The following is a 13018-nucleotide window of genomic DNA, read 5'->3' as shown; positions in this document are numbered from 1 at the left end:
GCCGCCAAAGTCCTTAATGCACCCTGGCCAAGCACGTTTCCATCAGGAATTCAGGGTCTCAGGCTTAATGTCTTGGAAGGAATCCTCGACAATAAACAGACAGTTTGTAATCTTGAATTTCTTCTAGTAGTCCATCACGTTGAGGTTAGTGTCATTATCAGTGGCTTGGAGTCGCTCGTCAGCTTTAGTGGGCTTTGAAGTTCTAAATGAACCTCTGGGTCAGAGGCTAGATGAGGGCAGTGGTGTTCAGAGGAAAGAACATCGCTTGCACGTTAGGGATCGTCACCCCGATGGGTGATGAATATCCAGGATCGTTGTCAAGGGTTAGTAGGACCTTGAACTCCATGCCCTTAATCTCGAGGTAGTCTTTCACCTCCGGCAATAAGCAGTACTGGAACCAGCTCAAGAAGATCTCCTTCGTTGTCCATACCTTCTTGTTGTGCATCCAGTAGACTGGCTGCAAATTCATGTTGCAATGCTGAATTGCATGGGGCCTTGCTGACTTATAAATAAAGCCAGGTTTAACTAGAGGGGCACTCAGTAGAGGGCAAACCTCCACCACAGCAGCTTATTTCTCGACCTTTTGCTCAACTTTGACCTTGACCTTTTACCTTAACATGTATTAATTGGCATGGATTTTCATACCCTCAAATATGAACCAAGTTTGAAGTCTGTGACAACAATGTCCAAACTTATGACTGATTATGTGAATTAGATATTTTTCTTGACCGTGACCTTGACCTTCCAAAATTCAATTTTTTCTAGCTTTTTACATAACAGTTAATCCCTGCAAGTTTCATTACTCTACGATTAAAATTATGGCCAGGAAACTGTTCACAAACAAACTAGAACCCACACATTAACAGGGGCGAAAACATACCCTCCTTCCAACTTGGTTGGCCGAGGTTATAAGGTGACCAGCGGTATTGCCACATAATGACAGTACACCTGGAAGACAGAAAATGGAGAATTTATTAGAATAACCTGATAAATAATAAAACTAAAATATAGGAGCACTCAATAGAGTGAAGACCTCTGCCGCGGCAGCTTATTTCTCAAATTTTTGCTCGACCTTGACCTTTGACCTTATGTATTAATTGGCGTGGATTTTCATACACTCAAATATGAATCAAGTTTGAAGTCTGTCACAACGTTGTCCAAACTTAAGGGTGATTAAGTGAATTGGATGTTTTGCTTGACCTTTACATAACGGTTAATCCCTGCAAATTTCATTACTTTACAATTAAAATTATGGCCAGGAAGCTGTTCACAAACAATCACACACACACACTCACAAAAACACACAAACAAGGGCAGAAAGATAACCTCTTTCCAACTTTGTGGCGGAGTTGAAGACAAGAAACTCCAAATTAATTAAACAATCAATAAAGAAATTAAGTTAATTTTACTGCATATTTAAATTAGAGAAATGGGAAAAAATCTATAGCATTATATTGTCACATGATGAATTGGTCACTGATACTGGTAAGCTACTCTTCTGAGCTCCATTGCTATTAGAATAGATTTGTAGGCAGTAGTTCACCCCCAGATTCCATTAATGAAGGGTAGAATGAATACCAAACTCATTGGTTATCATACTCCAGGTATATCATTATGTACGCCATCCTATTTTTGATGAGAAGGATTCCTTCATTGACTAACTACCAGGTGCATATAAAGTACAGTCCAGTTCATATCAGAGTAGTTATCATTATGAGGGGTAAAGTCATTACCATTGCTACTGCATGTGACCAGGGAGACTTGTATGTTCTAGGGAAGACCAAGAACCCACCTGTTTGGTTCTAGGGGACTTCCTACTCGCCAATAAATGTCTCCCTATTTAAAAGGACTAAAGGTTTGTAAACACACAGGATCCATGCAATATTAAATCCTTTGCTTCTGTATCCTTATTTCAGTTTACAGTTGTAATGATCAGTATAATTTCTGCATGCTGCATTCATATGGCAACTATTTGAAAGTGGCATTTATAAGTGTCTGCACATATTGTACTTATTGTCTTCCTTTCTGATTGATACAAACATGAAAGTTCTGCATTATTTTGTTATATTTCTCACAAAAACATCTTTGTCCCAAATCCAGTACACGAATTACCTGGTCCACACACTAATAGGTCCTTAACAAAAGAGAATTGCTAAGTAAATCACCTAGAACATTGGATTATTCGTTGTACTAGTATTATTAGCTAAGCTACAGACCTAGTTGAGAAAGCAGGATGCTACAAGCCTAAGGGCTCCAACAGGGAAAACAGCCAAGTGCAGAAAGGAATTAGTGAAACAAATAAACTGTATATTAGAAGCACTAATAAGAATATACTGTATTATATATTTAAAGATCAGTTACAGTGTTGAAATTAGAGCAGTCATGAATTATGAAGTCTTATGCAACATGTACATATAACTAACTCAACGACAGTGGTAGAGATTAATATCCAGATCAGAAACAAGGAATTTAACAGCTCAACATTTCCTGCAAAATAAAACAGTATTGTGGAAAACATGCAAGTTGGAGGCAAAAAATCCATTGTTGTACAACTAATTAAAAATTAATCTCTATAGATATCCACTTATCTTTCTATGCTCGTTAGTAAGAGGAAGTTAGTCTACTTATCATTATGCACTGACGGAACTTTTATGAAGGAATGGAAATTTATGTACATTGCTATTGCTTCTCTTTTGTGTTTTGTTTGTATTTTTCTTCTTCAAACTCTGAGAAATTACTATTACCTGAATGAAGAGCCATATAATTTAGTTTATTGGATGTTTTCATTGTTTTTTTATGATTTCAAAATGTTTTAGGAGGGTAGCTGGGTTAGCTCTGAGAAAATCTAGCATTAGAACATTATATTCCTTGATCAGTTTTCTTGTATAACTAAGAATCTTACACATCTTTTATAATGCCTTTACTGTATGTGTAGATAATCTGGGATAGCAGTGTACAGTATTATAATATATGGTAACCAGTAAAAGCCTATCAATAAAACTCCTCTTTTTGTTAAAGCAGCATTGTCATTTAGGATGGAAGGAGTAATGGAGCCTCCTAATCAGTATAGCTTGGTTACAGTGTATTACTGTAGAAAAATGAGATAGGAAGTTTGTGTTCTTTACACATGTTCTTGGTGTGTAATATTATAAGAGAAATAAATCTTCCTATATGATTGCAGATCTAATTTTTTCCCGCAGGAAAAAGTATCATGTAATATTAAAAGTGAATTTTTGACAGTCAGTGTAGTGTAATACAGTACTGTATACTGAAATAAGTTTATGAAAATGTAAACACAATTATGATTTGTAATTATTGGGAAAAATACTATAACAATATATGGTAAAAATACTGTAGCAGCAATTGCTGAAGTTTGGGCCACTTAAGTTGTTATGAATTTGCATTGATTCCATTCTTGCTGTTTTTTACACATTTTATGTAATGCTTCAAACGACAAAATTTCAAGGGAGGACCTAGGCAACAAGAATGTAATGGAAATTTGAATAACATTTACAGTAGTATGAATGTTTCCTTTCTCTATATTTGCCAGATATGATGTTTGGGAACAATACACCAAAGAGCTTGAGGAACTGGATGTCAGTGTCAACAATTTTACGGTAAGAGAAAATAGTTCTTTTATTAGAGTTGTTGAAAAGAAACAATTTGATTTTAACCATTAGGTGTAATTTGTAGTTTTTATCAGTAATATCTCCAAAATATTTAGGATGTATTGCCATAGATAACCAATTTAATTGTAGTTATGGTGCAAATATCATTTTAATGTTTATTTAAGAAAGAACAAGGATGACAGGCATCTTATTAACTAAATATTTTATAGGATTAAGCTAATATTGTAATTATGCATATAGCTTAGAGGATAATTGAGAAGCAATTTAAAAGGTCAGTTTGATTCCTTGTTCATCTTTATTGTTAATGACCATTTTGATTATTGAAAATCCTCAATTAATGAGGAAATAAGGTCATATTTTAAGGAAAGAATTCTACTGTTTCAGCAATATTAGACTTTGGTATAGAGTATATGTCTATGTATATTCTCTTAACTCTAGACCTGAGTAATCATTTCCTTTTGCTTGGATTAATGAAATGTGGGCCTCTTGGTCTGGTGCTGGAGAGGTCATTTTGAACAGAGATGCAAATAGGGGAAACCCCAGCTGTTGCACCATGAATAAGTGAAAAGATAGTAGTCAGTGAGATGGAAGAAAGTAAACTAGTACAGTATTGAGGTAAAGAGTAAGGCTAAAAAGTGTGTGTAGCTAGTGGCCAAAGAAATGCTACAAAACACTCTGGTTTCTTTAAAAGATTTCTATCTGTAAACAATTAATGTTGATGACAGAGCTCACATGAACCTGTGACTAATTGATCAAGTAAATTTAAAGTATTGTTATAACCTTAGTAGTTAAAATTGTATAAAGAAGACCAAGGTCATGCCTAGCATTTTGGCAGGTAATTGTTATCAAGTCTTAAATTTTCCTGTACTATACTTTATTAAGGCTTTCAGTATATTGAATGTGATTAGAATACCATAAAACTCAAGACCTGCCTGACCATTCTTAGTAATATTTAAGTGACATGTATTAAAATGGCATAATAGAATCAACAAAGAAAAACAAAGAGACCGGATGGTACTGTCCAGAAAGATTTAAATGCAAAGGATGGTCAGAATTATGAAAAATCTTATGCAACATGCATAACAAACTAACTGAACGACAGTGCCAGAGATTAATATCTAGATCAGGAATAAGAAATGTAATGGACTGTAAGTTCCTGTCTAACAAATTAAGTTGAAATTCAGGAGCTGAAGACCAGACAAGAAAACAATACTCAAAATAAGGCAGAAGGAAAGAATTAAAACACTTCTTCAGAATAGATTGATCACCAAAAATCTTAAAAGTATTTCTCAATAATCCTATTTTTTGTGCAATTGAAGAATCTGTTATGACCAATGGTGCCTTTTCACAGATTTTATGGCTCTTGTTGGTCTTCATACTCGTACTTCCATACCTACTACTGTAGGTTTGAGCTTTTATCTTTTTATCTTACTCGTTGTATTGTAAACTTACGTAATATTTTGGGAAAATTATAAACACTCAAGAGAAGTACACTCATGACTGTATTCCATACCTTCACTCAAGTGAACTCGTTGTGCAAATTGTCAATTTTCTTGATACATTAAATATGGAATCTGGATATCAAATTATCAAATATGCACTTTGATACCCTCTTGATATAATGGCAGTGGGGTAGGTAATACCCTGGTTGCCTGCTAATTGGCAACCATCTTGGCTCTCAAAAAGTACCATGATTTGAGTCATATAATTGTACTTTACAGTAATAAATTAAGGCACAGTTAGAGTACCTTACCATTCCTAGACATTTTTATTTTGTATAATAACCTGCAGCCTAATACAATACCCATTCTTATAAACTTCCTTGTATTTTTGATAGATATAGAATCGTGAAATTCAACAACAGCAGAAGGGTTTTGGCTCCTACTTCTCATATCATATTTATGAACATTTTGAACATTTTTATGTCCTTAGACATGATAAAAGTGTGATCCACTTTCTTGTCTTGTGCAGCTCCTATCTACCCCTCTTATCCAAGCTCGTAATTGTGATTTACATTTTTGCCAGTTAGTACTCATTTCCATTGTTCCAGACACAGCTTGCATTTGTCACAAACCTGTCAGTGAAGCACTCTTTCAGAATGATGTCTGTATCCCATTTTTCAACATTGTAAAATGTAAATGTACTTTACATACAAACCCCAAAAGTGATTTAATCTAAAATTGAAAGAAAAAGCTGCTCAAAGTAATCATCATCTCCTCCTCCTACGCCTATTGACGCAAATGGCCTCGGTAGATATTGCCAGTCATCTCTATCTTGAGCTTTTAAATGAGTACTTCTCCATTCATCATCTCTTATTTCACGCTTCATACTCAGCCATGTAGGCCTAGCTCTTCCAACTCTTCTAGATCCTTGTGGACTAAGTTGAAAGTTTGATGAACTACTGTTATCTCTCGAAGTACTAAGGCAATTTCTTTCTTTGTTTCTGGGATATCAGTCACTTTTGTAGTCTCACTTGAAATTTTTATCACTTGAAAGTATTTCTCCTCTGGCAAAAGTAGAGTTTTTTCATACTGTATTCATGTTTCTTAGGTAATTCTGTATGATTTTTATCTCCAGATATTTTAAATATTGAAGTGGTTGACTTTTGCATCCTTTGATTTGGCCAATCAAATATTATAAAATGAATAGGAGAAACTTAGTAATTAACTAATATGAGAGTTTGTTTTTACTTCTCAGATTGATGTAATCAATTGTCTGCAAGATAATTTTACTGTATCATTTAGCTTGCTTAACAAAATGTGAAAATAATTATATGTTTTTTCCATCCCAAAAGCATTCCATCAAGGGTGTTGATCAGCGCATTCATGAAATTCTCCTCTTCCAAAGCCAAGCACGAGCAAAAGAAGCCAGGGATTTTCAGTTACTGCTGAGTAACAACAGCTATGTTCAATTTTGGTCAATCGCAATGTGTGCTGCAATTGTAGGGACTGGAGCTCTACAGGTCTTTTTCCTGAGAAAGCTGTTTGAAAGCAAAGTCACTACAAAGTCTGGAGGAAGAGCTTAAAGTGGTATTTTTTATAAGATAAATCAATTAGTCATTTTAATAAGGTGTATATTTCATTAAATGCTGTTGATGGACTTTTACAATTTTAGTCTCAAATTATCTATTGATTTAGAATCTCATTTATACTTGATATGACTATCAGAGAAATCTCGAATGATTTTATGAAAATATTTGTACTGTATATGATGTGTATTTATATATATAAAAAAAAATAGGAATGAGAAATAACCCTGTTCTTTTAGTATGTGAGGTATGTAACTGGATATTTTATTAGTCAGAAGAAAGAAATTGCTGGGCACGGAGATTTATTGTGTACTAATAATTGTCAGTACCATATTATATTTTTATATGTCACAAAGTAAGTGTCCAGAAGACATTGCTTCTTAATTTTCCTAAATATAGGAAACATAATAATAACATTCCCTTTCCTTCCAAGGTTCTCATATGTAGGAATTTATAAATAATTTAAAGTTATTTTCATTGCATTAATGAGTATAATAATTTAAGTCTTATTTTTTTAGGATGTTTTATACATTTTTATTGATTATATTTGGATATTTAAATATGTTGATGTTGAATACTTGTAGATTAAGTTGTCCATGTATTGTATTAAACAATAGTATTTTGACTACCGGTATATGGTAATGGTAACATTTAATGAATGTCTTTCATTGAGGATTTAAAATTTTGTGATGTATCCTTTTGCTTATTTGTTGATTATTTGGGATACTGCTTTCAAAAGATTCATCATTGAATGCTTGAACAATGGGATGGTGCTTAACATTTTATGTATCTCATGCATTGCTGTACTTAAATTTTATAAATTGTAATGATATGTCTGACCAGGAGAGAAATCAGAATTTTATTTTTTAATTTTATAAGTTTATAAAAATGTTTTAGAGGCTAACTATGAATTTTAGCCTTTTATATTGGTAATTACTTATTAGTTGTTTACTCAGAGTTCAGGAACTTTTGTGTATATTTTCCATTATGTCTTCCCCATAATGCATCAAGGCAAGTTTGAACACATGTGCATAATGGATGCAGCTTCCTACTTTCCTAATAATGGCTCAAGAGAAGTTAATAGTAACAATTTCTTAAACCAAGATGTGTTTAGAACCTTTATCTTGTTTCCAGAATATTCAGTGGCAAGAAATTGAAACAATTAAGCTTTGATAAGCATTATAGTCCCCTAGAGTCATCACATGAGAGATGCTGTTAACAATAGAATTTTATTTTGGTTTGATAATTGCCATAGAAGTGATTGGATTTTAAAATTCATGTCCTGGTTTATTTAGACTTTGTTTTCAATAAATTTTAGTTGTACAATCTTGACAAGGCATCTTGTATGCAAACTTTACAGATATAACTTTTGCAAAGACAACAGTATAAATAGCTCATGAATATTTTTATATGAATTATTGGTAAATCCTTACTTTTAATTGTATATTAAGCCTGATATGATCATAATTATTGCCACTGACAATTGATCTTTTATTTACCTAAAAAACATACATAATGTATAATAAAAATATAAATAATGTATATCCATGTAGATTTGTCATGCACAGCATAGAAAAAGTTTGTATTTTCATAATTGCATTATTCACTTTAGTCCTTTACCTGCCCAAGTCTTGTCAGTTCATTAACCCTTCTACCCCCAATGGACGTACTGGTACGTTTCACAAAACTCATCCCTTAACCCCCATGGATATACCGGTACGTCCTTGCAAAAAGCTGCTATTTGCATTTTTTTTTGCATATTTTTGATAACTTTACGAGAAATTTCAGGCATTTTCCAAAATAATGACACCAACCTGACCTCTCTATGACGAAAATTAAGGCTGTCAGCGCAATCTAAAGGGTTGGAAAGTTCCGAATAGCTTGGGGGTAAAAGGGTTAACATTTAATTGTATGTTTAGTGGTGCATTGCTTGTCAGATGTTACTCAGATGAGGGGTTATGAAACAGTTCTGGAGTTTTATTTTACTTGAGATATCCTGCTCATTTTTTTAATTCTTTGATTACACGTTGCCCTGATCTTAATTATTCAGTAGTGACTTAGTCATTTGATATATAATGCTTTTAAGTTATTCTTATGTGTAAGCATTTATCTGTCGTTCTATTATACTATTTTCTACTCCTCGTAGCCTGTGCAGTTTGGTAAAGCGTCTTATCAATAGGGTTTTTATTCTCAAAATAGATAAAGCTGTCATTACTCTTAAATTTAGTATAGACCCATAAGTTTCTTTCCGCCTAAAATATATTCGTAATTTGGCACCTCAAAACCTTTTTTGAAGTCTCTGTTTATTGTGCATATACTGTGCAATTGGGCTTCACCTTTGCTAGGGTCTCAGCAGCATCATTTTTGAGTTTGTTCCTACACAAATACAAATCATCACCCTTTAGTAGGAGTACTGTATGATTTAGCAGCTATTAAAACTTCTTAACCAGAAAGTAGTAGTTAGAGAGTGGCGGGTAGGCTCTTATAGGCCACTGAGCTCCCACTTTGACTTGGCCACCTGTTTTTACAGTCATACATATTGGCATCCTCATTTGCAACTGCTTTAGTCTTTTAAAGTACTTTTTCTTTTAGATAAATGTGCTAGCAGATCATTGTGTGAGAGATAGTGAAGGAAGAAGACGAGGATATGCACAGAACAGTTGTTTCCTGATAAACTGTTACAGTTTACTGTACAACCTTGCCAGTATCCACATACTTGCAACTGTTGGGCAGCATGCCTGTTGCTGTTGATTCCCTCACTCGTGTGGTCTTGCGACAACAGACTTATGTGAACCCAAGGAAGTTGGCATCCCTTGGACATCACTCAGCTCTGTCAGGGGAAGGTGGTTTTGCTGCTGTTAAATGTTTAGAGGAGGGGTGCCGGCCTTCTCCTCTGCTAAAGAATTATCACATGGTAGTGCTATCTCTTTGCGGAGTCCTTGGTCTCTTCTTGTGTGGTATCATAGTCCTTGGCCTACACGACCCCATATTAGCCAAACTTCCATTTCCTACTTTTTGTTAGATTCTTCATGATGCAACTTATAGAGGAAGACCAAGTAGAAGACATCATTGAAGAAGTCCAGGACTTCAATTGATATCCCTGTTTGCGGGTGGGAGGGCTGGTGCGGTACCGAAAATAAAACCCATCCTGGGGAGGTGTCTTGGTAAAATTGCTCAAGCGGCTGCTACCTATGCTTGGTCTTGTACTGGAGCAGCGTATGCCAAAAATTATCCCACAGTAGAAAATTATTTCTGCACTCAAATCTCTGTTTTATACCGTAGGAGTGCGTGCCGAAAATTTTCCAATTTCGGGAAGAAATGTCAGCATGCACAACTCTTTGTCTCGTACAACACTAAGCACAATCACTATCAGTCAGATCAAGAACACTGTCCTTCCTGGACAACCGACCAACCTGAGTGGGAACCAATGCATGCTGAAAACTATCCCATACCAGGAAGAGGCATCTATACACTTCTGCTACCTGTGCTTGGTCTTGTACTGAGGGAGTACCTGCTGAAAATGATCCCACAGTGGGAAGAAAAATCCCAACTCTGTCTCACCCAGTGCAGTGCCCCTGACCATACCTGTCGTTGAAGGATGACTAATCAGCCCTAGTTGTGAGTTTTCTCACCCATATATGCGAGGATGGTACATATAGTCAAACCTCTCGATACGAAAGAATCGGCTTAGGAAATTTTCACTCTGCGAAAGGAGATGCTAAGAATTTCACGACTCGCATTACGAAAAATGTTTCGGACAAGGAAAGGAGGTACGGTGCGAGAGCCCGACCATATCAGAGATGGATTTTTAAATTCACGCGCTGCCAGCCCGTAATCTCGTTACCGTCCTCCCGCGCTCCCATTGGTTATCTTGCTAGTTACCACCTTGAGATCCTGCTCTCCTATTGGTCAGCATCTACTTTACTGTATCTCATCGTGCATCTACGCATTGGCGTTCCTATGTCTTTTCGTTCCGGCAGCGGTATCGTACGCATTGACTTAGTGTTTGTTATTTCGCTTTCGTAACAATTGTACAGTACAGTACTGTTATTGTGTGTGATATTACGTTACATCGTTAGCCATGGGTCCCAAGAAAGTCGCTGATGTCAAGGGAAAGAAGAGGATAATGCTTGCCATGAAGATGAAGATGGAAATAATCAAGAAATACGAGGCTGGCATGCGGTTAAGTGTGCTCGCGAAGGAATAAGGCCGAAATCCGTCTACGATAGGAACGATCCTGAAGCAGAAGGAAGCTGTCAAAGCAGCAACAACTTCTAAGGGCATTGACTGTTTTCTCCAGCAAGAGGAGCCACATCCACGAAGAGATGGAGAGACTGCTGCTTGTCTGGATAAAGGACAAAGAAATGGCTGGAGAGACACTATCACCGAATCGATAATCTGCTAGAAAGCCAGCGCCATTTTCGGTGATCTCGTGTTTGCTCAGGCTGCAGCCGACGCAGAAGGAACATCGAAGCAAGAACCCCCAGAGTTCAAGGCTTCTCGTGGGTGGTTTGAAAAATTTAAGAGACGCTCAGGCATTTATTCGGTGGTACGTCATGTGGAGGCTGCAAGCTCAGACATGAAAGCGGCTGAAGCCGTTGTTAAGACGTTTGACGAGTTGACTGTCCGGGAAGGCTACAGTCCCAAGCAAGTCTCAAATTACGACGAGACTGGGCTTTTTTGGAAAAAAATGCCTCGTCGAACATACATCACGGCAGAAGAAAAGACTACCTGGGCATAAGCTTACTCTTACACTCTGTGCAAATGCCAGTGGGGATTGCGAGGTGAAACCCCTGCTGGTGCATCACTCCAATACTTCTCGAGCCTTCAAGACCCACAAAGTCACTAACGAAAATCTAAAAGTGTTATGGAGGGCCAATGGAAAACTCTGGGTAACAAGACAATTGTTCATCGAGTGGATAAATATTTGTTTTGGCCCGACTGTGAAAAAGTATTTGGAAGAGAAGCGCCTCCCTATGGAATGCCTGCTGGTGCTGGACAATGCCCCTGCTCACACTCCTGGCCTCGATGAAGATATTGTAGCAGAATATTCCTTCATGAAGGTTCTCTATCTTCCACCGAACACCACCCCTCTCTTCCAGCCCATGGACCAGCAAGTGATTTCAAACTTCAAGAAGCTTTATACGAAATATCTCTTCAAGATATGTTTCGACAATTTTGGAAGGAGCCTTTTGATAGTCATATGCCTCAAAATGATCGATCAATCTTGGCAGGAGGTTTCGAGGCGTACCTTGAATTCTGCTTTGAAGAAGCTGTGGCCTGATGCCGTCTCCGCACAAAATTTCGAGGGTTTTCATGCAGACCAAGCTGAAGATGATTCCGAAAATGTTGACGATCCTGAACCTGTTGCTCGATCTGAAGTTCCCGAGATTGTTACACTCAGGAAGTCCACGGATCTGGAAGTTGATGAGGCCGACATTGATAACCTTATCGAGGAGCACCAAGAGGCACTTATTACAGATGGGCTGAAGGACTTGGAGGCCATGCGAGTGAACGTCGTGCAGGAAGAGTTCAATGGGGGGGAGGAAGATGACCCACTGACAACGGCAGAAATTAAGGAGGGTTTAGATGGCTACTTTAAAATGGTGGTTCTCGTAGAAAAGACACACCCAGAAAAAATTCTCACAGGTCATGCGCTTTAGTACTGTAATGAAGTTTGCCTGAGTCATTTCAAGAAAATTTTAATAAGCAGGCAGAAACAAGCTTCTTTGGACGATTATTTTAGAAAGAGGACTTTGGTAGAAGCAGACCAAGCGCCAGTTAAGAAACGAAAGAAAAGCAGCAATGATGAAGAAAATACATAATGTAATTAAATTTAGAAAAAACAAAACTTAAAGTAAAACAAAATAGAAAAAGAGAAAAAAAAAATATTTTTAAGTTTATCGTAAAGTTAAGTGTTAATATTTCCTGGCATTTGTAATCGTGTTTCCTAAAATTAAGTATTAATGTTTTCTGTCATTTATAAATTTGTTTTGTGAAGTTAAGTGTTTATGTTTTCTGCCACTTGTAAACGTTTTCCGCCGTTTTCATCTTCCTCTACCGCCCCGCACTTCGCTTTCGGACATCGATCACTCCAAAGGTAACATTCCACATTTTTGTTACTGTATTTTTACTGTTTGCTCTAATTGAACACTTCTTTTACAGATTATCAATGGTTAATTTATTATCAAATGATCAAAATACAGTACTTTTCATACATTTAGTACTGTTTAGTGGTGCATATCCTTTTTATAATCATTTAATGTGGTGTTTCTGTACGGTCTGGAACGAATTAGGCTATTTATATGTAAAAGACGACTCACAACACGAAACAATCACTTTACGAGAGTTCCTATGGAAC

The 13018-nt window shown here is 36.4% G+C and overlaps 2 protein-coding genes across 2 annotated transcripts in view; both read left to right on the top strand.

Annotated features, from left to right (window-relative positions):
* Positions 1-8154, top strand: part of loj (logjam) — an 86460-nt gene extending 78306 nt beyond the window's left edge. The window contains exons 3-4 of the mRNA XM_068351819.1: positions 3551-3617; positions 6424-8154. Coding sequence (XP_068207920.1) covers positions 3551-3617; positions 6424-6654 — 298 coding nt within the window. The 3' untranslated portion in view covers positions 6655-8154. The remainder of the gene's footprint in view (positions 1-3550; positions 3618-6423) is intronic.
* A 3479-nt stretch (positions 8155-11633) lies between these two features.
* Positions 11634-12320, top strand: LOC137621752 (tigger transposable element-derived protein 1-like). The gene has a single exon (XM_068352262.1). It carries the CDS (start codon positions 11634-11636, stop codon positions 12318-12320), a length of 687 nt encoding a protein of 228 aa, XP_068208363.1.
* Positions 12321-13018: the final 698 nt, after the last annotated feature.

Source organism: Palaemon carinicauda, chromosome 28 (genome assembly GCF_036898095.1).
Source record: "Palaemon carinicauda isolate YSFRI2023 chromosome 28, ASM3689809v2, whole genome shotgun sequence".
NCBI lineage: Eukaryota > Metazoa > Arthropoda > Malacostraca > Decapoda > Palaemonidae > Palaemon > Palaemon carinicauda.
This window is presented reverse-complemented; position numbering and strand designations above follow the sequence as displayed.

Excerpts from the sequence above, each read along its gene's own strand:
- LOC137621752 (XM_068352262.1), top strand. The coding sequence starts at position 11,634 with ATGGAATGCCTGCTGGTGCTGGACAATGCCCCTGCTCACACTCCTGGC.